Source organism: Lontra canadensis, unplaced genomic scaffold (genome assembly GCF_010015895.1).
Source record: "Lontra canadensis isolate GAN:19392208 unplaced genomic scaffold, GSC_riverotter_1.0 scaffold34, whole genome shotgun sequence".
In the NCBI taxonomy this organism is placed as follows: domain Eukaryota; kingdom Metazoa; phylum Chordata; class Mammalia; order Carnivora; family Mustelidae; genus Lontra; species Lontra canadensis.
In genome coordinates this window covers 8,447,797-8,474,753 of record NW_022631028.1, presented here as the reverse complement: position 1 = coordinate 8,474,753, position 26,957 = coordinate 8,447,797, and the positions used below count along the sequence as shown (strand labels likewise).

The window sequence follows — 26,957 nt, the reverse complement described above, 5'->3', positions numbered from 1 at the left end:
CCCCCCCCCCCCCCCCCAGATACCGCTGCTCGGAAACTTTGATTCCTTCTCCTTTTTTTGCCCTGGGCGAGTCCCCCTCCCCACCTGTTGTGAGCTCCGCCTCGGTCCCCGGAGACTGGCGGTGACACACGCGGGCGCCGGGAAGCTCCGCACCCAGAAACAAAGTCGCATGCCCCCTCCCCAGTGTTTGCTTCGAAATCGTAGCCTGCAGAGCCCCCCCCTTTCCGCGCAGCTCCCGCCCCTGTGAGAATAAGGACTAAATAAACAGTTGTAACTTCAAACCTTGCGCCTGCGATCGTATCCCTTTCCCACCCCCTTCCCCCTTCCTCCCCCCTCCTTTTTTGTTGTTGCAACTTTGTAAGATCCTGGGGAAGGTGCTGAGACTTTGGCTCCGGCCGATTTCCCGGTCTCGGGATCCTTGCAGGGATTCCCTAAGCCACATCCTCCTTTCCGTCCACCCGCACTCGCGGGTCCTCCTAGTCCGCCGCCCTCTCGGTCTTGGCCCCCCAGCCTAATCACTTATCCCACCCCCCCCAGTTCCCCCCAACCTGAGCCGGGAAGACTTGCTGAGGGTCGCCCTGGTTTCTTGTCGACCGCAGAACCCGAAAGTTTGCAAGAGGAAGAGAGCGCGCGGCGAGCAAACGGGCAAGGGGCAGCGGCAGCGGCAGCGGCGCCGGGGACCATGGTGCTGCCGGCGCCTCCTCCGCGGGCGTGAAGGCGGCGCTCCCACTCCCTCCCCGGACTCTGCGGGTAAGTCGAGGCGGCCGCGGGTGCCGGGGCGTGAACGCGGGCGGGGGCAACCGATACCCTAGAGCCCCCGGGGGCTCTCTGCTCAAAGCGCCAGCCTGGGCGGCGCGAGCGTAGGGATGAGGCTCCCGGAGCCAGGATTGTGCCCATCCTCAAGCTGGTAGGTGCTTCGAAATACTGGACTTTATTCTCTTTTTTTTCTCCCCTTTCCTAAATCCGAGAATCTGGAGATCAAAGTTTAGCGTGGAGTGTAAAGTGCTCCGATAAAATATGGTGACATCTCTCCCCCCCTTCTCACCCCACTCCCCTCTTATAACTATTAATTATTTCCAAGTCATTGTGTCCAAATACCCTTGCCGGGCTGATTACAAAGTGTATTGATTTAGTCTGGGCTCATCCTACGCATTGGTTTTAATTCATTTTCCTTTTGCTCGACCAGAAAACCCGAAATGAAACTTATTTCTTCCTCTTCCCAACACCCCGCCCCCAGCAAACCTCCACCACCACCACCCCCCACCCAGCCCTCATTGCTGAGGCTTGGGCAGAATAATGAAATTAATATAAACATTTCATTTGGTTGCATTTAAGCTTCTCCAGCCCACTTATAAGGGGCTGGTGTTGCTCTCCTGTCCGGTCACAGGTATTTTGTAAGTTTGGATTTCCTTTTTTGTTACTGCTTTTTAAACGGGAATGCTGGAAGGGCATTCTGTATTCCTTTTAAAAGGAGGCTATACCTTGAAACCATGTACACTTTACCTTTGGTTGTCCGTAGGCTTTAGGATTTAGGGCTTGCACAATAGCTGAATTGAAAAACCTGAAGGATATTTAAGGGATTTTTTCTACTGCTGAAAATATATTGAAGAATCTCTGCAAATTTTTACCTTCTATCTTCTTTCCTTCGTTTTTCCATAGTGATCATCAGTTTGAGGGGAGATGTCTTAAGTAGAATTTGAAGAGAAGTGGTCAGAGTTCAGGTGTTTTTTACTCAGGGTTAGCCTGCATAATTGAGACAGAGGAGTTGCTGTTATTTTCAGTTCCAGAGAGAAATGTATCAAATCTTTTTTAGAATTCCACTGGAGTTTTGATTCTCAAAGTGGAAATACCCATCTCTTTCAGTCCAGGAAAAGAAAATTGAGCTTACAGCTTCAGAGATTTGGAATGGTTTTTTCCCCCTCCTCCCTGACTTTTCTACTTGAAACATCTCATAATTAAAGAGCATTAAAAATATAAAAAGGAACTCAACTAGTTACCATTCAGAAGATGTCAGCTAAAATCTCACTGCAAAGGGGGTAAAAAAGGTTTAGCATCTTACCACACTGGCTGCCTTTTTCCCCCCTTAGACTTTGGATTAGTCATTGTATGAGAGAGAGAAAAAGAAATCAGTTTTTTTTTTTTTTTGGAAAAGTAAAGTAAACAGCCTCCAACTGCTGAACCTTGACAACCCAAATTAAGGAAGCAGAAGAGATCAAACAGAACTGCAGCTGGGTTGTTGTCAGGAGCTCTACATGGAGAACCCTGGACTATTCGATCAAGCAGCAAAGCTAGATATTCACTAATGCAGAAATGGGCCATTGCAAATGCTGATCTTTGTTGTGCATGCTAAGGCTCAGGAAATACTCGGCCCCTCTCTCGTCAGCATTCGAGTCCCTTATGGATGTCGAGTTGCTAAATAAGTTATTTTTCTCATACAGTCTGGTTTATGAAGAGCGTGCGCGCAAAAAGGTATGGAATGAATATTAAGTCTTCCAGAGGCTGCCTTGCTACCCAGAACTGTGGAGTGGAATTCTTTTTACCAACATTAGACTCCTACACTAGAGTTAGGTAACGTTTTCTCACATCAAGTTTAGAAGATCTGCCTTGTCAGGAAAGCCAAGGTTTTGTATGTGAGGGTTTAAATCTGATGTGAAGCTCAAAAAGAAAAAAAAAAAAATCCCTGGTGATGAAGTTTTGTGTCAGCCCACTCTTGGAATTTAAAAAGGCGAGAGGGAGCATTCTCCAGATTAGACATAACCTCTTTTTTTAGATTGACATTCAATATGACCACGTTGCTACTTTTATTCAAGTTCTCTGTAACTTGTCCTTGCTTGTTGTCTAGGAAAATTTAACTGCTTTACATTTTTAAAGGGAGTAGTAACAGCAATTACTTTAGCATTTTGTTTTCACAGGTTTATCAAAGTATAATGAAAGCAACATCAACTATTCAAATTAACTGTCTCAAATTAAGGGGGTTATATTGCTAGAGAGGTCTGTGAGATTTTGTATTTATATTTAAAGGCTGGAGTAAAAACTGTAACACTTATTTTTTCTTTTTTGCTATAAACTATCCTCAAATTAAATGTCATTTTTAATTAAGTAGAACAAAGTAGGAAATAGGACAAGTAAACACATAAAGAATAAAAATGATTGTTACTTAAGGATTGCATTTTTAATTACCATGTCGATCACATAGTAAGCACTTTTTGTTTTTTTATGTCAGAGTTTCATAACCATAGTGCCCAACATGTTTCAAAGTGTGTAGCTTTTATTGGATATATCTTTTATTGTATAATTAAACAATGTGAGTTAAACATACACATAGATGCTATTAGGCAATTCTGTGCAATATGTAATGTTTTTGAAAAAGCTATAAATATTTTCTCGTTAAATCATTTGTACCAACAATAACAAAAGTTGACTGGGTTAATATTGAGCTGAGGTATGGTTTTCTGTTAGTAAGTTTTTCCTTGCTTCTCCTAAGACTCTACCCCTGGCCTTGTATATTTGCATTCTTAGGCTCTATTGAAGGATATGTCTGTTTTCAGCAGTCGTTTAAATTAACAAAAGGATTGTGATATTTCCTAAACAATTATATTTATACTTCAGCACGTCCAGTGCCCACATTAAGAAAGTGAAGGGAGAATATAGCAGATGTGACAACTTCTTTTGAATGCAGCTTCCTCTTTGCAGCCAATCTTATTGTGCTGTTTATTTAGTTTTCATGTTTTACTTAAGACTAAAACTCAATTTTGAAATGTTATCTTGTAAGACGCCACATCACAAAAAAGTATGTGTATTCAGACAATGTTAGTTGTTCTCATACCGATCACATTTCAGTGAGTATGCCAAGAATATTTACAGGGCATTACAGGAGTTCTGTCTTTTAAAAATAATTTTAGGCACACGTTAATAAAATTTAAATAGATTGCAGGCTGTCAGAAAATAGTATAAATTTTGTTTATGATTCAGTTACTTTAAGGTACTTACATTAAAGAAACTCATTTAACCCCTGACTGAAGAGCATTAAGAGGGGAGGGAAGCCCTCCAAAGAGCTCCCACTGCCCTTTGCTCTCCTGATAATCTTAAATTACTACAATTTAATTGCAACTTCAAGGCATTGAGCCTGAGCTATTTCTGTGGGGCTGAGAAAGGGTTTTGAGTGCATAGCTAGATTTGCACAGGTGGCATTTTTGTTTTTCAAAAAAAATGTTTTTGCTAAGGGCTCTTTCTTTTCCTTTCTTATCCTGTTAGGTGTCCTCCTCCTTTTATAGAATTCAGTCATAGTAAATGCCATTTTTTGCTAAGCCAGCCTTTTTTTTTTTTTTCCTATGTTTTTTTGGACCTAATGTGTATAAAGGTCTCAAGCAAGTAGAGGTTTGTTTTCTAAAGAAAATAACCTTATGAGAGGCATCTGCTGAATAGACATGAGCCAACATATACTTTTACTATTTGCAGGGGATTTTTTTTTCCTTTGGTTGATGGTAGTAATCCCACCAGGTGATCAAATACTGAATTTGTGAATCAGGCCAGCAAGCCACGTAAGTTTGCATTTGGGCCCGTGTATTTCCTAAATGATCTTTCTCATGACTACTTACACTGGTCTTTAGGCCACTTTGCCATAATGCATGCTGTCCAAGGAGCCATCTTAAACCGATTTTTAAAAATACTTCTCTTCCATGGTACTCAGATGAATTAAGGTTAGAGGTGCCAAAAGCTGGGACATCGGCAGGCCAGGAGATGGAACAAATTCCTGAAACAGGGGAAAACCTAGCCAAATATGGGGTATCTTATGCATGACAGTTGTTTTTTGTTTGTTTTTTTTTACCCCACCCCCCTTGGGACATACATAGTTTATTTCAATGTGCATGTGATGATGTGGTTAATGGAAATTAAGCATATTTGGCTGGTGTCGCCAACCTAAAAATAAATGTTGTAAGGAATGTTTGATTTCAAGAAGTGCTTTGGTTTTTCATCCTATAGATAATATTCTTACAATTATGGCTACAAGGCTGGTCTTCCGGAAAGAGGAAGTACAGTGGGGTGAAGTGCATGGCAGTCGGGAGAGACAATTAGTGTTCTTTGTTTCTTTAATAAATTATTCTTATTAATTACAGTCAGTTGGTGTTAAGGCATTTTTCGGGTTGCATTTAGAAGCCAGTTCCCATTCAGGAGAGGGTTGTGCCAGGAGCTGTCTGCTTTCCCTCATGCTCTTGTACCCAGTCATGAGACCTATGGACCAAATTAGCTGTGGATGTCTCTGCAAGGCTTGTTTTTCTTTTTGAAATCCCTTGAGGGCAGTTTTTAATATATGCCCTGCCTAGTGCACAACAGGTGTTTGGTAGTTATTTTACGGGATTTAAAGTGAGAAAAACATTTCCTACCTAGCCAGCCCCTGGGAGAGAGAACTGCTTAAGAGAGAGACCGTGGTACCTGAGCAAGTGTAGATGGGCTTTTCCTGAAGGCTCTCCACCAGCTGTGCTGTTTAAAGAAGGTGGGGGAGGGGGCTCAATTTCGTGCCTTGATATTTGCAATTAAGTTGTAGTAATTCAAGATTGCCTAGATAGTGCAAAGGGCAGTGGGGACTTTTTAGTGGTCTTCTCTTGACGCTTAAAGCTGCTCAGTCATGGGGTTAAATTAGTTTCTTCAATCTGAGTACTTAAAGTAACTAAATCGTAAACAAAATTTATATTAGTTCCTGACAACTAATAATCTATTTAAATTACATTAAAGTATCTAGGCAAAAATTTAATTAAAGACAGAAGTACTGTCAAGCCCTGTAAATATCTTGACAGGTCTACTCAAATGGAACTGATATCACGAAATATTTACATATGTCTGGTGTGTTCGGGAACATCTCGGCAGTGCCTGTGCAAAGCTAATTGCACTTTCTTTCCAAATCACATTTTTAATAAAATAGTTTCTTTTTTTTTTTAAAAAGGAACATGAATACATACAAAATTGTGTTCAAATGTTGTGTTTACTCTTTAGTTCTCTCTCCTTAGCACTCTGATGGGTATATTTCCTCCAGCTGCTGCTAATTCAGACAAGCGTCTGAAATGGAGGGATCACCAACTAGAAAACTCATGTCATTTTGTTTTATTTCAACAGTTTATAGATAGCAGAGGTTAGTGTGTTATGGGACAATTTGCTGAGGGGAAAAAATGGGTATAATCGGGGCATTGTGAGGTTCCTATTTAAATTAATTAAATAGATTTACTTAGGATGGGACAAAGGTTTTTCCTCCTGATTTTTGTTTTTAGATACATATTTATTTCTCAGTAGTAAGTCAGGTGGACATCTATATTTTGCTAGATTACTTGATTTTCGCTGATACTGTGATCAGCTGTATTTACTAGGACCCTGAATAATATTTCTAGCATCAGGCTCAAAAACTGAATTCCTGAGGTTTCTTTTTTCTCCCTTCCAGCTCTGCATTTGAGTCATAATGTGATTTTTCTCCGCTCCAGGTTTCCTGTCTGTGAATTAGGGGTAGTATTTTAAGGTATGTTCTCCGTGCTTAGTGATCTAATGGCACAGGTGCTGTGTTACTACTCAGATTCTTTAAGATGTTCTTGTTGTTTTCCGACATTAACCACAGCTCTTGTGGGGGAGGGTGTGGTATGTGTTTTGCCTCTTTCTCCTCCTGTCCCAGAGCCCTGAGTTGGTGATGCCTGATCAGAGGTGCTGGCAGCCTCCTCTCCTGGGGACAGGTGAGCACAGAGATGGAACACAGATGCTCTCGTGTGAAGTGGAAGGAAGTTGCAGTTGGTCCTAATTCAACATGTGGCAAAGAGGGGGCTTTGCTCACCTGCTTCCAGGTCATTGTGTGTGTTTCTATATGTGTCGGGGAATTTTATTAAAACACAGATTCTTGGATCGGAATTTTTGCTGACTGATGAGAGAATGCATTTTAAACAAACTTCTCCTGGTAATTCTGAAGCATGCTAAACAGAGGACTGTGGACCAAGTGATTTAGACTGCTAGAGATTCCGGAACTGAAATCTTTATCTTCTTTTGGATTTTCCTGGTGAATTTTTTGTTTTATCTTGAGGCCTGTATTATTTTTAATGAATTCAGATTTCCATTAAGAATCAAAACTGATGGTTTTCTAAGTATATATGAATATGGGAATCACGGTGGAGCTCTGGTTCCTGACACAGACATAGCTGCTCCGCTCCAGGGTGTGCCGTATCTGGGGTGGGGCCAGGGTTTGCATTTGGAAAAAGCTCCCCACGTGATTCTGATACCCACCAGAGTGGGAGAACTGGACCCCTCCATTGTCAGAGTTGGATGAAAGCCTGCTACTCTCCCAAAGGGTTTGACTTCGCTGTTTGGACCTCATGAAATCTGAGAGGCGTTCAGGCTCCCTTTTGAGTCAGGCACCAAAAGCAACATAGATACGTAGAGAAATAGAGGCAGAACATGGGCGTTGCAGTTCCACAAAGTGGTGGGAACGAGCTGGAACATCAGTAGCTTTCACCAAGTACCAGACGTTTCCTTTCACATTATGCCCCTTTTGCATCCATGTTTCCAATGGGCGTTGTCATGCTCTAGCTACCAATTAGTGTCAGATGGCTTTCTGAAGTCTTTTTTTTTTTTCTTCTGAGTATTTCATCTTGATTTTAAAATCTGAACTGTTTACTCATTAGAGTAACCCTGCTGGCACAAGTATTTCGATTTCCCTAGGCATCTTAGGACGTTCCCTACCATTGTATGTGATGGGGTCTGCAGGAATATTGATGAAAATAGCTTAGCCAACAATGCCACACAAATAAAGCAGAGTTCTAAGAAGAATGCATCCTACAAGATTAGGAGATAAAGGAAGATAAAATGCTAAGAAGGCTTGTTTTAAGTATTCAGGACTTCAGCTAAAGATCTAACCACTAAGATCAAAAGAGTTTTTTAAATAAAAGTTGTACAGGCATTTTTTTTTTTTTTGGGTCTGTATTAGTAACAGTGCCTTTTGAAGTTACTAAAGTGTTTATCTAAAATGCCCTCACCTAAATTAAAAAAAAAAAAATTCCATTTGACTTTGGGTGTGGCTTAATTTTAACAGATACCAAAAAGTTGGCAATTGTGTTTATGTTTAGAACCTCACAGTTGCTTGTCTCTAGGTTTGGGTGGCATTTGGAATATCCCTGTAATACAGAGTTCTTTTATTGCTGTTTGGACCCCGAAGTACTTTTTCAAAAAATCGCTGATAGGTCAAGTTTTACAACTAGCTGTCTCTACCCTTGAGTAAAGGGTTTCCATAAAGGATAAATGGAACTGATTGAAAAAAAAAATAGATGGTGCTGAGGAAGAGGACGTGTAGTATTACCACGGTCCTTGGTTGATGAAATCTATGGCGTGATGTTAAATCGTTCCTCCTTGTTTGTTGAGAGGATGTTAATCATTTCATTAAGAAAGGTTAAGTAATTAACTGATTTATCATTAGGGAATCAACGACAGACCTTTTTAGTGATGTATTATAGAAATTTTCTAATAGAAAGTTTGCCCCATTTAATTGCTTGGAAAGAAGCTAGCTGGACCTTAGGAAGGTGGGGGTGGGGCATGTGTTCCCGGCAACTGTAAATAAATTTGTGGAGAAACTAGTCTATTAAAATAGAAAATTGTTCAGTTTCAGGTTTTCTTTTATGACCTGCATCAGGCATGTTGTTGCAGACCTGCTGTTTTGCATGCCTCCTCTGGGTTTAGGAAGGGTTCAACTGCTTAAATGTGTTCGTGTTATTTTCTAAATAATGGCTTTTGTTGCAGTAGGATGCATGTTGACAGTAAATGCACAGTCGTAACTTGGGTAAGCTTACAACAAATTCTTCTACTTGTAGGAGCAAGCCATCCTCCTTGCCGCTGACTGGGGGTGCTTCTCCCTTTTGTCTCACTGTCCTTATGGCGACTGCTGCACAAGGCTTAAATATGCCGGGATGGGGATGGGATGGGGTGGGGTTGGGTGGGATAAACTCTCCATCTGGCAAAAATTTACTTTTCTCTTAGACCCTTTTGTCCCCAAATCATCCACAAGGTGTGGTTCTAGCTTATTCTCCCTGGGCACGTAACTCACTTCAACTCAAAATCAGAAAGACGCGTTAAGAGATATCTGTTTTCAGTGTTCGTTTTTGTTCGTTTCTGTTAGGAAGCAGGCCAGGCCCTTTTACTAACTCGAGCGATCCTCTGTGCCTTAGAGATGACTTTCCTGTCGCAGGGGTACTGAGGGAGAAGAACTCTTGAAGGTAGAAATAAAGCACTTTTGGAAGCACCGAACATGGGTTTTATATTGGGACACAGCGCTTAGTGTCGTAGCAAGTGCTCCAACTGTTGAATAAAATGTGATGTCTTGACCTCAGACACTTCGATCTTTGAGTTGCGAATAACTTCCGATGAGAGAAATCTGGCAGATATATACGAAGCCATTCCATTAAGACGGTGTACGACACCAGAAAGGTGCAATTCAGAGGATACCCTGGTGAGCCAGCCGCATACCTGCACCTCCCTTCAGAGAGGGCAGCTTTCAGGTCCAGGCCGAAGAGGGCCTGGGCGGATCGCCCTTCATCTTACCTCTGTCCCCGTACCCTGGAGGTGACCTCTGCTCTCCGCTGGCTGTTTTTCATCCCCTGGATTTCTTCATGCTTTTAATACATATGCATGTATTCCCCGAAATAGAAGCTTTTCTTATGCATCTTCAGGTGTGTATTGAAGGTATACTACTGTATGCGATCTTCAGCAACTGCTTTTTTTTTTTCTCTTTTTTTTTGGTTCAATAGATCTCATAAAATTCATCCACGTGGGTACATGTAGCTGTGGTTCATTCATTCATTTTCCCACTTGAACCTTTTGAGGTGCTGAATAGTATTTGAGACTAAGTTCTTTGCATTTAAACCCAGCCGCATTCTTCAATATTATACATTAAAAATTGAGGATTAAGGTGAAACTAGCAGTCTTGACTCGAACTTTGTAATTTGTTCATTTGCCAGTGTTTTTTTTTTTTTTTTGGGCGGGGGAGGTGGGGGAGCCGGAGGGAGGATTTTAAAATCAAACATTTACCAGGGAACTTGATTTAAAAAAAAAAAAAAAAAATATATATATATATCAAGTGGTTGATCTCTTACATTTAAGGGGAAAAAAAAAAAAAACAGGCTAGGCATTCATCTGAAGGAGCCTAGCCATTTTCTCATTCTTATTTAAAGACTTGGCTTAGAACTTAGCAGTTACATATGCAGGGTAGCAAGTTAAAAAGCGATGTTTAATTAACAGGCGCTTTATACTTCTGTATCCTTGTTATGATATAGCACCTTGTTCTTCAGTGTAGAAAGTGATTTCTGCATATTTTAAAGGACTGGCATCTTTATGGTAAGAAAGCCATATAAATAAAGATATACTCAGATGAAAATCGGAACATGTTTTTAAAATAGTGTGTGTCTACTTTCAGCTCTGTTATCAAACTTGCTGCATAAGCCGGAGTTGATGCTCTGTGATTATGCTAATGACCAAAGGAATCAATGATGCGCGACTAGATGAAATCAGTGGTATCACCAGAGAGAGTTATCAGTTTTTTTGTCATTAAATATTAGTGATAAATAATACACTGTTCATTTCGAGTAGATGGAACATATTTAATTCTGATGTACAGAGTTTCGATTTAGTCAGGCTTATTGCAGAGTGAAAGGATCATCTTTTGTAATTTAAGGGGAAAGATAAAAGGCATTTGTGTTTGTGTGGCTAACGGACTTGGGTCATAGAAATGTTTACTTTGACTGGCCAGGAGAGGCTGGGAAAAGTTTTTCTTTTCTCCTAGACAACTTGGATATTTCTACTGATGTTTTATTAGGAATATCAGATACTCAGTAAATAGCGTAAATGACCAGAGATGTTAAACAAAAGGAGTCTAAAGGTAGATAGTGTTTCCCCGAAGAATGGAGGAAAAATACAACAAAGGGAGAATGTTTGGACAACGCTCTTTTTAGCAGACTGGTGTGTTAAACAGGGACCATTAGAGTCCGTGTTACCATCAAACAATGGCTTTAATTTTTAAAAAATTGAATTTTTCATAACAAAGTTGTACTTGGTGATGGTTTATTTAAAGAGAAGTTAATACTCGAAATTGAGCATCCTTTTCCAGGTCGCTGAAACCTTGTGGGAAAACACTGCTACCGCCTTCTTTGTTGCACAGGGGTTTCTCAAGCCGTTCTCCCTCAAAGGCCTGCCTTGCTGGATGGAGTTCAGCAGGTGTTTACTACTGTACAGCGGTACCAGGTGACAGGAGAGAAAATCAAGGAATAATTAGCTGTGGTTTCTAGGACATAAAGAGAGAGTGATTGAAGTCAGTAAAAGCAGGAAATCAGATTGAAGGCTGCTATGATGTTAATTTTTAAAAATGCATTGACAAAATGATTCCCTTGAAAGCAGACTCCCACCCTGGCTTGCGCCGACTGTGTTCTGCCATTTTCCTGTCTGCCGTCCTGTCCACCCATGTTGGCTTTTACCAGCAATACCATCTGGTCTTCCAGCAGTGGCCTTCTCGGTGGTAAGGCAGGCCAATTGGGTCAACTTTTGTGATCTGGCAGATGTCCACTAGGAGCTCAGATCAGGCCAGGCTCATTTCTATGTGTGTCCAAAGCCAAGATTTCAACTTGGTGAAAGGCTATGGAATTTATTTCCCAAAGTGCTGCCCAAACTCTCTTCTTCTTTTCTTCAACTGCCTCCTTGGGCTGAGATGATTGCTTAATGCCCTTAATTATGCTGGATCCCTCTGTATTTTTGAACACCTGTGCATAATTCAGATCATGGGTGGTCACAGAGCCTGGCTCACCAAACAGCTTCTTTTTCAGAATGGGAAAATCCCAAGAAGCCTGACCATGCCCCATGTGCGAGGAGGCTGAGAAGAGATTTAAAGAGGATGGAACGTTTCCCTTGAATTTCCACTATTCCCTGTAAAATAGCCTTAGTTCTCACATCGGGGAGGGTCTTAGGATGAATACCTCAGAAATCATGTTTAATAAAGTCTTCATACATTGCTGGTGGGAGTACGTCATTGTCATAGCCACTTTGGAAGATGGTTTGGTGGTTTCTTATGAAACTGAACATATTCTTTCCATATGATCCAACAGTTGCCCTACCTGGTATTTACCCAAAGGAGTTGAGAACTTACGTCCAATTAAAAACCTGCACATAAATGTTTCTAGCCGCTTTATTCATGATCACCAGAATTAGGAAGCAACCTAGATGTCGCTCAATTTGTGAATGGGTAAATACCAACCATGGTACAGCTAGACAATGGAATATTCAGCACTAAGAAGAAATGAGGACACCTGGGCAGTTTCTGTCAGTGGAGCCTGTGACTCTTGATCTTGGGGTTGTGAGTTTGAGTCACCCCTCCCTCCCAACTGGGCATAGAGAGTCCTTAGGAGGAAAAAAAAAAAAAAAAAGAGGAGGAGGAAATGAGCTGTCGAGCCATGAAAAGACATGGAGGAATTTTAAGAGCATATCATGGTGGGAAAGAAACGAATGTGAAGAGGGTGCTTACCGTCAGTCTCCAACTCTATGGCATTCTGCAGGAGGTGGAACTGTGGCAACAGTACATCTATCAGTGGTTGTTGCCAGGGGCTGGGGAGAGAGGGATGAATAGAGCACAGGGGATTTGCAGGGTAGTGAAAATATTCTGTGTGATACTATAATGGGGGATGCATGTCATGATACATTTGTCCAGACTTCTAAAATGTACAGCACCAGGAGTCAACCGTAATGTTGTCATGTAAACGTGGGCTTTGGGGGATCACGCCATGTCATTGCAGATCCCTCAGTAGTAACAGCTGTGCCACTCTGCTGTGGGATATTGATAACGGGAGAGGCTGGGCGTGAGTGGGGCCGGGGGATATGGGAAATCCTTTAATTTCCCTCTAGAGCATACACTGTGCTAAAAACTAAGTCTTAAAAAAAATTCCTGGGCTTTAAGATATCCATATGCTTATCTTAAAATATATATATACAGCCCTTTGTCCACTTTACCCATGCCAAATGAACATTAACATTTCTTGTGAGAACAATGAAGTAGGCAGGGCCGATTTGCTTTTGAGATGGAGTATTAGTGTGGGAACTTTCTTGGCTCCCTTAATCCCCAGAGTTGGGATCCTTTGAGCACTATAGAGTCCTCGGTGATGACCTGATCCAGGCCACCTCTTGTCCAACAGGAGGCTGTGATTCAGAGAGGGAAACTGACTCTTGCCGCGTAAGGTAGCCACTGAGATCGAATGCAGCCCTGCTACCTGCGATAATATCCATATCTGTACTGACACATTTATGTAGATGTGATCGGATAGACTTAAGCACGTACATTCCTGTGTATGTATATTTTAAAAAGCAAAATTATAGATAATACTCTATATGTTTATTTGCCTGCATTTATTTTAATCTGTATCAAGAGCATTTTTTTCTGTATCATAGTCCCTTTTTTTGTTAAAGATTTTTAAAATTTTTTTAAGAAGATTTTTTAAAGATTTTATTTATTTGACAGAGAGAGAGATCACAAGTAGGCAGAGAGGGAGGGAGAGCCCGACGTGGGGCTTGATCCCAGGACCCTGAGATCATGACCTGAGCCAAAGGCAGAGGATCAATCCACTGAGCCACCCAGTGCCCCAAGATTTTTGTTTTTAATTAATTTGACAGAGAACACAAGCAAAGGGAGAGGCAGAGGAAGAAGGAAAAGCGGACTCTCCGCAGAGCAGGGAACATAACTCAAGACTCAATCCTGGGACCCTGGGATCACAACCAAAGGCAGACTCCCAACTGACTGAGCCACCCAGAGGCCCTTGTATCATGTTAGTAACTACTTGCTCTTCGAGTATATGCACGTATATTTTCTTCCCCTGCAAAGAAACCCTTCTCAAGGATAGTACCATAAGGACCAAATTGTTTCTGATGTTTGTATTGTAAATACAAGGTTTTTCTTGGGATTCATGTGTTATACCTGGGTGCTTTCATACTGTCGTGCGTCTGTATGGTTGGGAGGTTTACCTTTTATTGTGGAAAAGATAGGGCAAGGATCAGGAACTGAGTTTTAGGTGAGTGCCTTTGATTTTTACAGCTCCTTGAGGTCAGAATGTATGCTGTCCTGTCATCCCTCCCTTAGACCCAGTAGCGACATCGGTGTCTTTTCCATGGGTTCTGACAATGATACTGAGCATGTTTTGCCTTGCAGGTTGGATCATGTATTGGGCGTGACATGAAGAAATGTTTGATTTGTGCATTAAATATCAATTTTTGAGAATCTAGGCCATACCAGCCAGGAGGTCATATGCAGTGTAAATAGCCCATGAAACAAGTTATCTATCTATCTAACTATATTTTAAAAAAATCAAAGTAAATTCTGTCTTATGAGACTTTTTGCAAATTCAGAGAATAAAAATGTGGGGGTGGACCAGCTGTCTAATTTGTGGGGCCCAGTACAAAATTAAAATGTGGGGTTCCTTGTTAAATATTAAGAGTTTTTGGAGGGTGATAGAGCACTAGACCAAGTTCAGGGCCCGCCTGAGCATGGGGCCCTGTGTGGCTGCACTTGTTACATACCCGTGAGGCTGGCTCTGCTTGGGGTTTACAAACTGTCTCTCAGGGCTTTGCTTCTTGCACCCAGATTTCCTCCCCTGCAAAACAGGAGGACCAGGCTGGGACAGGCGTGGTTGGCTGAGGCCCTCCTCTGCCATTCGCCCTGGAGCTCTTGACTTCGTCTCTGTTACTGAATCCAGATTGGGCTCAGGTTTTTGTTTTTGTTTAGTTTCAAGTTTGTATTTAAATTCCAGTTAGTTAACAGATAGTGTAGTATTCATTTCAGGGGGCTCATTTGAAAGCACATTCCTTTCCGTGGGCTGGAAGGGCTGCTGAGTGTCGAATACTGTCCATCTTCTGGGGTCTGTGTTCTCTGTGTGCATTTTGCAGGGGCTGGTGAGGGAGGTTAGTCCTGGTCATGCTTGCTCTTTCTTTTATTCATCTGTAGCCCTTTTTCCAGGATCTTGCCCGTACCTTCTGTCTCTATGACCTTTCCTGTTCTTCTTGTCACTTGCCCTTGGCTTCATTCTGAAGGGGACTGCTGGACCCAGAATCTGAAGGCAGCCTCAGAAAAGAGCCTCTGCTGTTTTCCTCCTTTTATCCCAAACTCATTTATTAAACAAGCAGTTTTATCTCAAGGGTCCCTGGTTGGTTTCTTGCTTTTAGGAATTACAAGCTCATGAGGCCGTGTGTCACAGAGACGTGGTTGGCCCGAGCTGCACGAAAACCAAAAAATTATCTTCTGGGATGTTCTCCCTCTGCGCTGGGCAGTTGGAACACCCTCGTTGATGAAGGTGAGCTCAGTGAGTAAGGTGGTTCAGATCCAACGCTGTTTGAAGAAAATAAATTTTTTTTTTTTTTTCTTTGTAGAAGTAGTACCAAGTTTTAGAATGGTAACATAATTGAGTGATTCTGGGATATTTCCCCTTGGGCCAGGTAGGCCAGATAGTTTTTTTCTGTCCAGAAGTACGCACTGATTCTCTTTCCTTTGGTGGCTTTGGACCCCGAGCAGGTGGCTGAGTCCTTGAGGCCGTTCATGTTAGTGGTAGTGATAGTGGCTGGTGTTCAGACTGACGGGAGGCACAAAGGAGCGAATGTTTGTATATAATGCGCTTCACAGAGAGCTTCCGGCTTGTCCTAAGCACTTGGTTTTTGGTGACTGTTTCTTATTAACAGGAACGAGTCCTATTACTGGATTTGTGTGTTGTGAGAATAAGAGGTTAGAGGTTCGAACCCTCCTTTCCCTGTAGAATGCGTGGTGGCGAAGTGGGGAGGACCCAACAAGCTCTCTCTCGTGTTTTCTTCCTTCGTCCACTGTCCCCCACGTGTTTCTCCCCGCAGCCTCTTCTCTCCCTCCCCCTGCACCCAGCAGGGTGATTCTTGCAGGCACGATCATGCCGCAATTCTGGGGGCACTCGGAGGGTGCGGCAGTGGTGATTAGGCGGGACAGGAGCCCGGAGAGAAGGTGCGTGCATGCTTCCTGGGGAGGTAGTGATGAGTTTGTTAGGAGCCTCCCTGAGGCAAGACTGGAGGGGTTACTTCTCATGTCTCCGTGGGCTTTCCAGGAAGCTCGAGATTGCTGGAAGCAGGTCGGCACCCGTGTCTTCCCACCATCTTCAAGAAGAGACTCTTTCGGAATCGGTTAAGGGTATCATGGTGCTTTTTCTACAGAGAAGAGCATCAACTCACCCACTCCCCGCTCCCGCCCTACAGATCTGCTACTGAAGGAGGAAAGGAGAAACAATAAGGTCCGGTCAGCGCCTGATCCCCTGTAGGGCTGCACTGCCTCCGGCCGGCCCAGGCTGCGGACCCCAGAGCGTTCCTATCCCGCTGGCTGGCAGATTGCCCGTGGAAACTGGCTTTTCACAACCACCTTAATCTTCCACTGCGGGGACTGGAAGTGATACTGTGGCTGGGTCGAACACGAGGGTTTTATATAGTCAGGTTTGGGATTTGAATGTGTTTACGTAGTCTGTCTGTATTATTTTTCCCTGGCTGGGCGTCTGCTGTTCAGTTCCTGGGGGAACAAGAGAGCCGCTCAGGGCGGCTCACCGTTTGCAAACCGGTTATTACCTTGTGATCCGTGTACGGCTTTCAATGTCTCTATTTCCCTACCCAGGCAGTGCAGGTGGAGAAGGAACTGGAGGTGCGCTCGGCAGGTTGGGGAGAGAGACCTCCCATTTGCTAACGGGAACTGCCCACGGTGGTGAGGGCCCATGTCAGGTGTGCTGTTTCCCGCCCACTTAGCTACTTCCAGGCTGAGTGTATGTGGAATGAATTGATCACCGTTTATAACTGTCTGCATCGTGGCTACGGAGGGGCTGTGGGTACTCGTGTACCTGCATATCTGTTAGCTGTTCCATAAGGTAGGCAGAGATTTAGTCACTTTGGTGACCATCATGGAGGGAACGCACGCGTGCATTTGCTTGCGTGTTCAGTCATTTGCTTGTTTAATCTCTTCCTCATTCGTTCGCCTCTTTGCTCCTTTATTCATTTACTGACACAGTGTTACTGCTGGGCTAGGAGGCGCTAGTTCCGATGGCCCCATTCGCACCCCACTCCTGGCTTGTTTTTGGACATTCTCAGTTAGATGTTCTGATAGAACATCATTTAGACCTGCAAATGTTGTTATTCACAGAGATGGTTGTCAACAAACCTATGAGATTCATCTAGTTCCACCTTTTGTTTACTAAATATATGGCCTCCCAGAAGCCGATGACTCATCTGTACACATAGTTACAATTTCTGTAACAAACCGGGCTTTCAGTTACATTTTGACTACCAGCACTATACTAGGTAGCACACCAAGTATAAGCGGCCGCCTTTTCTTTCTAGCCTGAGTACTTAATTAAGACCTGACAGATTGATTTTTCCATTAGGCCAGAAGGCAGGTGTCATCTTGAGCAATTCTTGATTTGAATTTCTTATTAAGAGTCTGTTTAGCTTCCCCCTCCCCCACCAAATATGTGTATTTGATGAAGACTCTCTTTTACACAGTGAATTGTATGCAGTGAATTGGTAGCAACCAAAGTAAAATATTGTAATTATTTCCTTTGAAAAAGGTACTGATACTGAATTGCTCTGATGCCTGAGATCTTCTTGGCGTCTCCAGGGAAAGCTATCCTTTAAGTAATGTGGAGTGTCAGTGTGAAGTTCATAAAGCTGTCATTGCTCATGCTTTTTTAGCCCTGATGCTCTGTCAGGGACAGAGTGACAGAGACATTGGTGTCCGCAGCCCCTAACCCCTTGTTGGATCATTGGATTTCATTTCTTCCCTGTTTTCAATGTTCCTCCTCCCCAGATGGCATAGAACTAACGTCCCCAAAGGACTGTTAACCCATTTATTGAAATACAAAGTCCCACATATAAATTAAAACTCTGCTAAAGCCAGTGAACTCTAGTGATAAAGAGTTTCATCAGTGCTAAGGACACCGTCCCAAGTGTGGGACGGTGGCACCAGTTCACAGTGCCCCTGGATTCTGATCCAGAGCAGGGATGGGTGTCTGTCACATGGTGGCTTGGTTGAGAGCAGGGACTCTGGCATTCTGCAAACTTGGACTTAAAGAGGTTTTTAACACTCTTTGAGTGACTTAAAGCCTATTCACCTTTCTAATTTACCTTCATTTTCCTTAAGTGTGTGTGTCTGTGTATGTACATGTGTAAAAGGGCATAATGATAGAACTTACTTCTTTTGTTATGTAGATTAAATGCGAGACTCCCCACAGAATGTGATGCATGTCCCTGGCCAATGTTAGTTCTTATGTAATTTTAGGATTATGAATATTAGGATTATGATTATTCCACCGGTTTTGGTTAAAAGTAATATCGAATAGTTAAGATGGATAAAAGATGTGAACTTGGCAAAGATCACTGAAGAACCGGAAGGAGGTGTACCTCTCAGATGGGGAGTGAGTTGAAACGTCAGGTAATTACCTTGTTGTTGTGTTTTGGGGTTTGTGTTGATGGCATTGGTTTTGTCTCTTGACTTTTGAATAAGCTCCTAAAATATGGTTTTGTGGGGTGTTTTTATTTGCTTCTGAAGTTGGTGCAGGTGCAGATAACAGGAAATGAAACCCTAGGCGGCCCGAGGGAGCCTCATTCAAATCGTGCCAAACAGGTCTAATATACAAGTGTTATCACCTTACTGATAATCTGGCATGCTGTGGGTATTCCACGTGCCATGCGGATTACAGAGAGTGAAGTCATACAGCACCTTGGCACCAACTTGCCCGGCTCCCAAGGAAGGAGGAGAGAGGAGAGCCCTCATTCTTAGGGTGTTAAAGCGCAGCTTCCCTTCTCCAGAAGCACAGGATTGCCAGTGCGGTTTTGTCCGTTGGCATTTCTCGTTATCTTTAAGGCTGTACCTTTTTTGTGCTGGGAAGGTATCTTAAAGATTTTATTTACTTATTTTATTTTGAGAGAGAGAGAGAGAGAGAGCGAGCGAGCTCGAGCGGAGGGGAGGAGCAGATGGAGAGGGAAAAGTGGACTCTGTGTCGAGCGCAGAGCTGGATGCGGGGCTCGATCTCCCGATCCCCGAGATCACGACCTGAGCCCAAACCAGGAGCCGGATGCTCAGCTGACTGAGCCACCCAGGCGCCCCTGGAAGGTATCTTTGATAAAGTGGGTCATTATCTTGTCTCTGGAGTTAAAAGTGTTTACTTGGGGTTTGAGAGTGTATTACAGATTGCTCCCTATTCTGACATGGAGAACAATGTGAAAATTGAAGACCCGTGGCTAGAATACTGAGTTTTCCAAACGTTTGATTGTTTGGATAGCCCATTGGTTATATCTGAAGAAAGTTGTCTTTAAGGCTTCATTTGGTTCTTTGTCCTAGAGGGCTTAGGGAGAGACCACGATTGTCCTGCCAGTGTAGCAGGGAAAGTCTCTCTCTGTCCTTGGCTGAATCCTTGTTTTTGCATGTACTGAGCCCATAAACGAGCATGAGGTTGGATTCAGCTTTCCCATCATGGCGGCCCATCCGGCAGGAACCACTCCATAGGTACATCTTTGTTGAACTGGAAGTAGGCCATGTAGGTACATGTGAGAAGCCTATCTATTTCCTGCTTTTGGTAAGGGAGCATCTCAGATAATTTGTCTAGCCCCATGGAGCAGTCAGAGCCTTTTCAGTCATGCTGGGTCCTCACGTGGCTGGAAATTTGTTTTTTTCTTGTTTTGGTTGATTGTTCTCAGTCATTCTCTGGGTGGACATGATCACACAGAGACACACACTCACTCCTTCCTGGTTTGTTCCCACCTCATTTTTCATGGCCAACCTGGCTGCTCCTCCTCCTCTTTTTTTTTTTTTTTTTTAAATTATGTAGACTCCACACCCTACATGGGACTTGAACTCAAGACCATGAGATCAGGAGTCAAATGCTCTACCAGCTGAGCTACCCAGGTGCCCCAAGCCTGACTCTGTCATTAATCTCCCTAACCTCACTTCACTCACATCCCATATTTTCCAGAAAAAGCTCACCCGAGGCACAATTCTTCTTTCCCCACTGCTCCTACAGGGAGGGGTGTGATTGGGGATGGGGTGGGGAATGACTTGGGTGGAGGCAATGCCAACTAAAACAAGGAAAAATACAAGACAAAGAGATGTGTCTAGAAGGTCCAGATTGCATGTCTTGGGGCCCATAAGTCATTCTGATCCTTCCTATTTGGAGAAAACCGAAGACCTAACTCTGGCAATAGAAAAACCAAATTATTCCTTTACTGACATACATGATCTCTGAACCAGAAAGAGCAAGATCTAGTCTTAGTGTGCTCTCTTAGTGTTTGGGTTATCTTGGGTATGGACTTCTTGGCCTCAGTTTGCTCTTCTATAAAATGGTTTGGTGATAGTGATATGAACCTGTTAGGGTAGGTTTGATGATAATTCATGTAAAGCCCAATGTCTGGCATATCTTAAACCTTCAGTAAAAGGTAGACAATATTAATTCCTATCATTCTAGTGGCTGGAGGCAGCGGTTTCATGGTGCCTGGTCAAGAATTTAACACATAGTATAGTGGATACTGATTCAGACAGTTTGGTTCAAAGCCTCAGCCTTGCCACTTATGAGCCATGTGGCCTTGGATGAGTTATTCAACATTGTGTGGTTCAGTTTTCTTACTCATAAAATGGTATGGGGGTACCTATCATATAAGGCTGATGGTGAGAATTCGATCAGTTAATGCATGTAATTCTCTTAGAATGGCGGAGAGTTTAAAACTCTCTGGGGTCGAGGGTGAGAGGGTCTCTGGGGAGCCCTCAGTTAAGTAAATCAGAGGAGCTGCTGTGGTGCCCTGATTGTGCCCATAATGATGATTGTTACCCCCTCCCTATCCAGCCAGGAATAGCCATTGAGAAGACTCACATAGAACTCCTTCTCATCCTAACATTTCCTGACAGCCTGGGGGCAGACACCAAAAACTGAGACTTGGTTGGAGAGCCTTGGTTTGAAACCCAAACTTCCATCATCAGGCCTGAACATTTGGCCCTTTTTCCTCTTTGTCTAGGATGGAGACACATGGAAGTAGTTTGTAGCAGTTGGGTATCAGGCCTTGGCTTTGCCAGTGGAAGATGAAAAACATTTACTTGCTACTTGCCATAACTTATTTGTATTTTCATTGTTTCTTTCTCCATACCCCCAGGAGAAAGAAAAAATGAAACTGAAGTGGAATACATCTCTGTGATTGCCTGTGTTAGTGGGATAGTGGATGGAAAGACTTCACAAGGCATATACTGGTGCTGGAAGACGAGGACTTGAACGGAATAGAATTTGATTTGTGGGGAATGTATATGGAACCGCATGGAAGGGGCTAGTTAGCAAATGCCGGCTCAGCACTCTAGAGCACTGTTAATACTTTCTATGCATAATTCATTCCATCCCCACAACAACCTTAGGAAGAAGGTGCTTTCATTTCCATTTTATAGATGAGAAAACTGAGCAGTAGAGAGGTTTAGAACCTGCGCAGAATCACATAGCTAGATCTTCCCTATTTTATATGAAATACTGGAGAGAATCCAAGCAGGTCATGGTGGCAGGGGTCCTTGGCTGCCATCTGGTTCATCTGACTTGTTTTTTTGTTTTTGGTAACAGCTTTCTTGAAATAGAATTCATATTCAGAAATTCACTGATGTATAGTATATTCACCTGTGATTTTTAATATATTCATAGAGTTGTATAACCATGACCCGAAACGTTTTCACCATGCACAAAAGAAATGGGATATTCTTTAACATTAACTACTCCCCCTGCCCATTTCATGCTGAGCCCCTAAGCACCAGCAAATACTAATCTATTTTTTTTCCCTGTAGATTTGTCTATTCTGGACACTTCATATCACTAGAGTTATACAACCTGTGGCCTTTTGTGTCTGGCTGCTTTCACTCAGCATAATGTTTCTTGAGATTTATCCGTGTTGCAGCATGAATCATTGTGTAAAACTTTTTGTGGCCAAGTAATATTCCATTGGGTGGATGTACTGCATTTTGTTTACTTATTCATCCATTGATGAACACTTGACTTATTTGGCTTTTTGCTTTATTTTTAATTTATTTTATTATTCTACTTCTACATTAATCTTACCCTCAACATGGGGCTTGAACTCATGACCCTGAGATCAAGAGTCACAGCTGATCCAGCTGAGCCAGCTGGGTGTCCCTGAGTTTTTCCTTTGATGATTAAGATTACTGTGAGCATTCACATACAAGTTACTGTGCTGACGTATGTTTTCAGTTCCTTTGAGTACTTACCTAGGTTTATAATTGCTGCATGATGTAGTACCTTCTTTGTTTAACCCTTTGAGGAATTGCCAAACTGTTTTTTCAAAGTCGCCACACCATTTTACATTCCCACTGGCAATGTAGGAGTGTTGTAATTTCTCCACACCTTCCCAAATGTTTGTTATCTTCATTTTTAACTCTCTTGTTTGTAAAATTAGGAAACTGAGTTTTAATGACTTGGTTCAAGTATCACACCTGATGTTATGGGCCTGGGTCTTCTCTAGGTATGCAAGTTATAAGGATGAAAAACATGGTCTTTATTGTGCAAGCTCACTTACTGGTGGGGAGTTGGACACATAACCACAATGTACAGTGAGAGTGGCCATGGGGTGACAGGGTTTAATGGGAGTACTTGGAAACCTATATCAAACTTCAAGAAACAGAAGATTACTTAGTGGCTCATATAACTGAAAAGTCTGTTACTGGTCAGCTTCAGGTACAGATGGATCCAGGTGCTAAAACTGTTTTGTCAGAGGGCTGGCTACCTCTTTCTCTTGTCCTTGCTGTTTTATTGACTCCTTCATTTTTTTTTTTTTTAAGATTTTATTTATTTATTTGACACAGTGAGAGCACAAGCAGAGGGAACACCTGGCAGAGGGAGAGGGAGAAGCAGGCTCCCCACTGAGCAGAGACCCTGATGTGGGACTCGATCCCAGGACCCTGGGATTATGACCTGAGCTGAAGGCATCGCTTGTCTGACTGAGCCACCCCGGCGTCCTTGACTCCTTCATTCTTAACCATCTCATTTATTTTTTGAGAGCATGGCTACTGGCAGAACAGGCTTATACTCTATCATGTAAGCATCTCCAATAGAACAGGAGTTTTTCTTTGACTATAGTTCTAGCAGGGGGCTTTCATAACTTTCCTGTTGGCTTAGTAGGTAAATGTAACAGCCTTTTAACCAATTGGAAACAGTGTTCTGCTTGGTTATCCTTGCTTCATTTACTTCCCTGGAGGTTAGTGTGGGGAAGGTCAGTCCCAGTTAGACTACAGGAAGTGGGAATGGGCAAGAGAATGGGCAAGGCATTATACAAAGGGAAAATCAAAGTTCTGTTTATGGAAGAATAAGAAATGAAGTTTGCCAGGTAAAACCAGCAGTTGTTCCCTCTACTCGTGAGGAAGGTTTTATCCACCTGTTACAGAAATCCTTCAACAGTGCTGGAACGCTTGAGCTGATTTAATTGAAGCTCAGCCTTAGGGCGGACGTTGGGCATAACTTGAATCCATTGGTTGAGTTCTTAGTTATTCTCCATCCTTGCCTTGGAGGCAAGATGACTGCCACAAGACCCAGAGGAAGAGAGGCCATCTGGTCCCCTTGCCATCCCTTAAGAGTGAGGAACTGCCTCGTCAGGAGCTCCCCTGCACACTTGGCAGGGCTCTGCTGGCTTAGCCTTAACTTCCCACTTCCGGGATCAGATATGTGTGATTCCTTGATTGGCTTAGCCTGGACTTCTAAACCAGTCAGGATCTTCATTCAGGCCCAGCTCTTGGGGTCGGGGTAGGGCCAGCTTTCCCTGAGGCTGCTGAGCGCTGTGGGAAAAGGGTGCATGAGTCAGATAAAGCTTCCCTTCAGGAGGAACATGGGAATGGAGGTTGAGGATTCATTTGGCAACACCAAGCTGACTTTGCCTTAAAGAAATAGAGGTTTCCAAGGAGACACTGGGTGTGGGAAGCAGACATTTCAGGCCAAGGGAGTAGCATGGGCAAAGCCATTCTTTTCCAACATTGCCTATAAAATCGAAGGGATCTTGATTATCTGTACCTTTTATTAAATGAATAAAGAACTTAAAGAGCAGAAAGAAAGAGGCAGGACTGGCACTTCCTTTCCTTCTTCTTCTGTGGAGGTGGAATGGCGGTTGAATGTGACTGGTCAGCTTGAGAAGTCACTCCGTATTGTGTGCCTCACAGCAGAGTGAGCCAAGCAAAAGCATTTCTTTTATTTTTTATAGCTTTTGGCTCATAACTTTATAAAAATAGCTTTAAGAACCATGGGAGTGGGGTCAATATTTTGTGCTCTGTGCAATGATTTGGGGACACACAGACTTTTTGCTTTCTTAAAATAATTAGATGTTTTTTTCAGGGAAAGTTTTAAGTTGACCATTGGCGATGTGGAAGATAATATGGAGGCAAGCTTACATGTAGTTTTTTTTTTTTTCCCAAACACATCTCATACTATTTTCAATTTTTCTGCCCTCATCTGTGTAGTAAGCTACTAATTGCTCCATTATTTGTTCAGAAGGATGCTTTTGTGACATGCCCAACTTTGAGAATGATTTTCTAAATAATAGTGATTTCCTAAAACTTCTGGTATATACCCCAGCTGTAAGAAAAGAATTATATTAATTTTTAAAAAAGATTTATTTGTTTTAGAAAGGCAGAGTGCACACAAGTGAAGAGGGTGGAGGGAGCGAGGGAGGGAGAGAGAGAGAGAGAGAGAGAGAGAAAGAGAGAGAATTCTCAAGCAGACTCCCCACTGAGTACACAGCCCGCCACAGGGCTTGATCCCAAGATGCTGAAATCGTGACCTGAGCTGAAATCAAGAGATGGCCACTTAACTGAGTGAGCCACCCAGGTACCCCAAGAATTCCATTAATATTTTTAGTGTATTTAAATCTCATTTTTCCCCATTTATACTCCAGTGAGATGAAACAGTTTCATTTCCTGTTGGTTATCATTCAGCGTTATACCATGAATGCGTTTTGTATCATTATTCCCTAAGCATGATTTTTAAAGATCTCTGCAATCCATTCTGTTTATAGTGTACCATCATTTCTTTAACCATTCTCTTTCTGTTGGGTATTTACACTGTTTCCAGTCTTTTGGTGCTATACGTAATGGTGCAGTGAACATTCTAGTATATGAATTTATTTGCATCTCTCATTATTTCCTTAGGACAAATTCTGCAAGTGGATTTTTCGGAACAAAGGATGTCGAACACTGACATTCTCTTGGCTGGGTCACCAATTGGTTTTCTGTAAGAGGCTGCGGTAGTTTCCACTTCGTTGCAACAGGGCCCACTGTGAATAAACTAACCCTCTTCTCTTATTACTGATGGTTTTCTAGGTGAAAGAGGGACTGGAATTCTGGTAATATGCTGTTCTTTCCTAACTAATGAAACTGTGTTTTCTACACCCTTTGGTTTTTGGCTATTCATAGCACTTTTGTGAATTTCCTGTGTATACTATATACAGTTAAAAAATAGTTTGTACATGTCAATGTATTGTCTTAGGAGGTATCTTTTTATGATGTGGATTTCCATATTTTTCCTTATTTTTCTTTTCCTTTTATATGTTGTATATAAAGTGGTTTTTTTTGGGGGGGGGGTGTAATTACCCCCATCTCTGTGTTCTTCATATTTTCATTATGCCTTTTCAGTACTTCTGGGACTTAGATTTTTTTCTACCCAAAACATTTTTTTTCCTTACAGTCACTTTACAGCATCTTCATTCCCCCTCCTCCTCTTCTTTTTCCTATTACTCTTCCTTAAATAAAAGTCTCAATCTGTCTTAATTTTGTTTCAGTGTATGGGGTGAGGCAAGGATTTGACTAGATTGTTAGAAAGATAAGTAACTTACGATTCTAGGGTTATTTATTGGAACAGTACTTACACATTATTGATTTAAAATGTTGTATTCTCAGTTTTAATGTAAGTTAAGGCTTGTTTCTGTGTTGTCATTGTTTCACAGAGAAGCAATATTATATAGCAGTTGTGTGTTGGGCTATATGGCTTGGACTGTGATATTAGCTCTCACCACCGTAGAGGCTTTGTGACCTTGGGCAAGTCACTGTGCAGCTGCAAACCATCATGTTCTCATCTGAAGATGGTGATGATTGTGGAAACATCTAATGGAGATGCTGTGGGGAGTAACATGGTGGCTGTTGTCTTAATTTGCCTGGGACAGTCCTATCAAGAATCCTGCCTAGTTTAGCATTTGTCTCAGATTTTTCATTTTATAATGAAGTATTATTTTAAGCAGACCTTTACTTTGTAAGCTCTTTCTACCTCTGCATGGTCTTCCCTTGTCATGTGTGAGATGTGTAGTGTAGTCTCCTTTGAAAGTTGATGAACACCAAGCCCTTTGTTTTCTCCTAACCCTTGGCAAGCCGACCATCGTTAGCACCTCTGTTTCCAGGAATGTGTGCTGTGGGGTGAGTGGCTAGGAGTCCATACTGCCATCTGGTTGGTGGAGGTCGGGGGAGACATGGGACATTTCAGGATAGTTTACATCAAAGAGATGGGAAATGAAGTCTGGTCAGTCATGCTGCAGAGAGTAGGGAGGTAGTCTGAATGGCCTTGCTATGGTAGGTTCCATATATTTTCTTTATTTATTAAAAGATATAAATTGATACTCATTTTTAGTATTTGGTAAAGTTTAAAAAAGTGTTTTGTAATAAATACTGTTGGCACTAATGAGCTTTAAATAATGAGAACTTTTTCAGTGAAATATTACATGACTTTTCCCCCCTATTTTGAAGAACATGAACCAGGAGCATTACTTCCTTTTTTTTTTTTTTTTCTTTTTTTAAGATTTTATTTATCTATTTGACAGACATAGATCACAAGCAGACAGAGAGGCAGGCAGAGAGAGAGGCGGAAGCAGGCTCCCCGCTGAGCAGAGAGCCTGATGTGGGGCTTGATCCCAGGACCCCG

General features: G+C 42.4%; 2 protein-coding genes across 6 annotated transcripts in view; one reads left to right on the top strand and one right to left on the bottom strand.

Annotated features, from left to right (window-relative positions):
* The window catches only part of LOC116873548 (probable ATP-dependent RNA helicase DDX31), a 20,154-nt gene extending 19,027 nt beyond the window's left edge, over positions 1–1,127 (bottom strand). For both annotated transcript variants that reach the window (XM_032867403.1, XM_032867402.1), the window contains exon 1: positions 549–1,127. In XM_032867403.1, the coding sequence (XP_032723294.1) occupies positions 549–897 (349 nt within the window). In that variant the 5' untranslated portion in view covers positions 898–1,127. The remainder of the gene's footprint in view (positions 1–548) is intronic.
* Positions 1,128–1,318: 191 nt separating this feature from the next.
* FOXP1 (forkhead box P1) overlaps positions 1,319–26,957 on the top strand; it is a 576,422-nt gene continuing 550,783 nt past the window's right edge. For all 4 annotated transcript variants that reach the window (XM_032867389.1, XM_032867390.1, XM_032867391.1 and 1 more), the window contains exon 1: positions 1,319–1,394. The gene's annotated coding sequence lies outside the window, so the exon portion shown is untranslated. The remainder of the gene's footprint in view (positions 1,395–26,957) is intronic.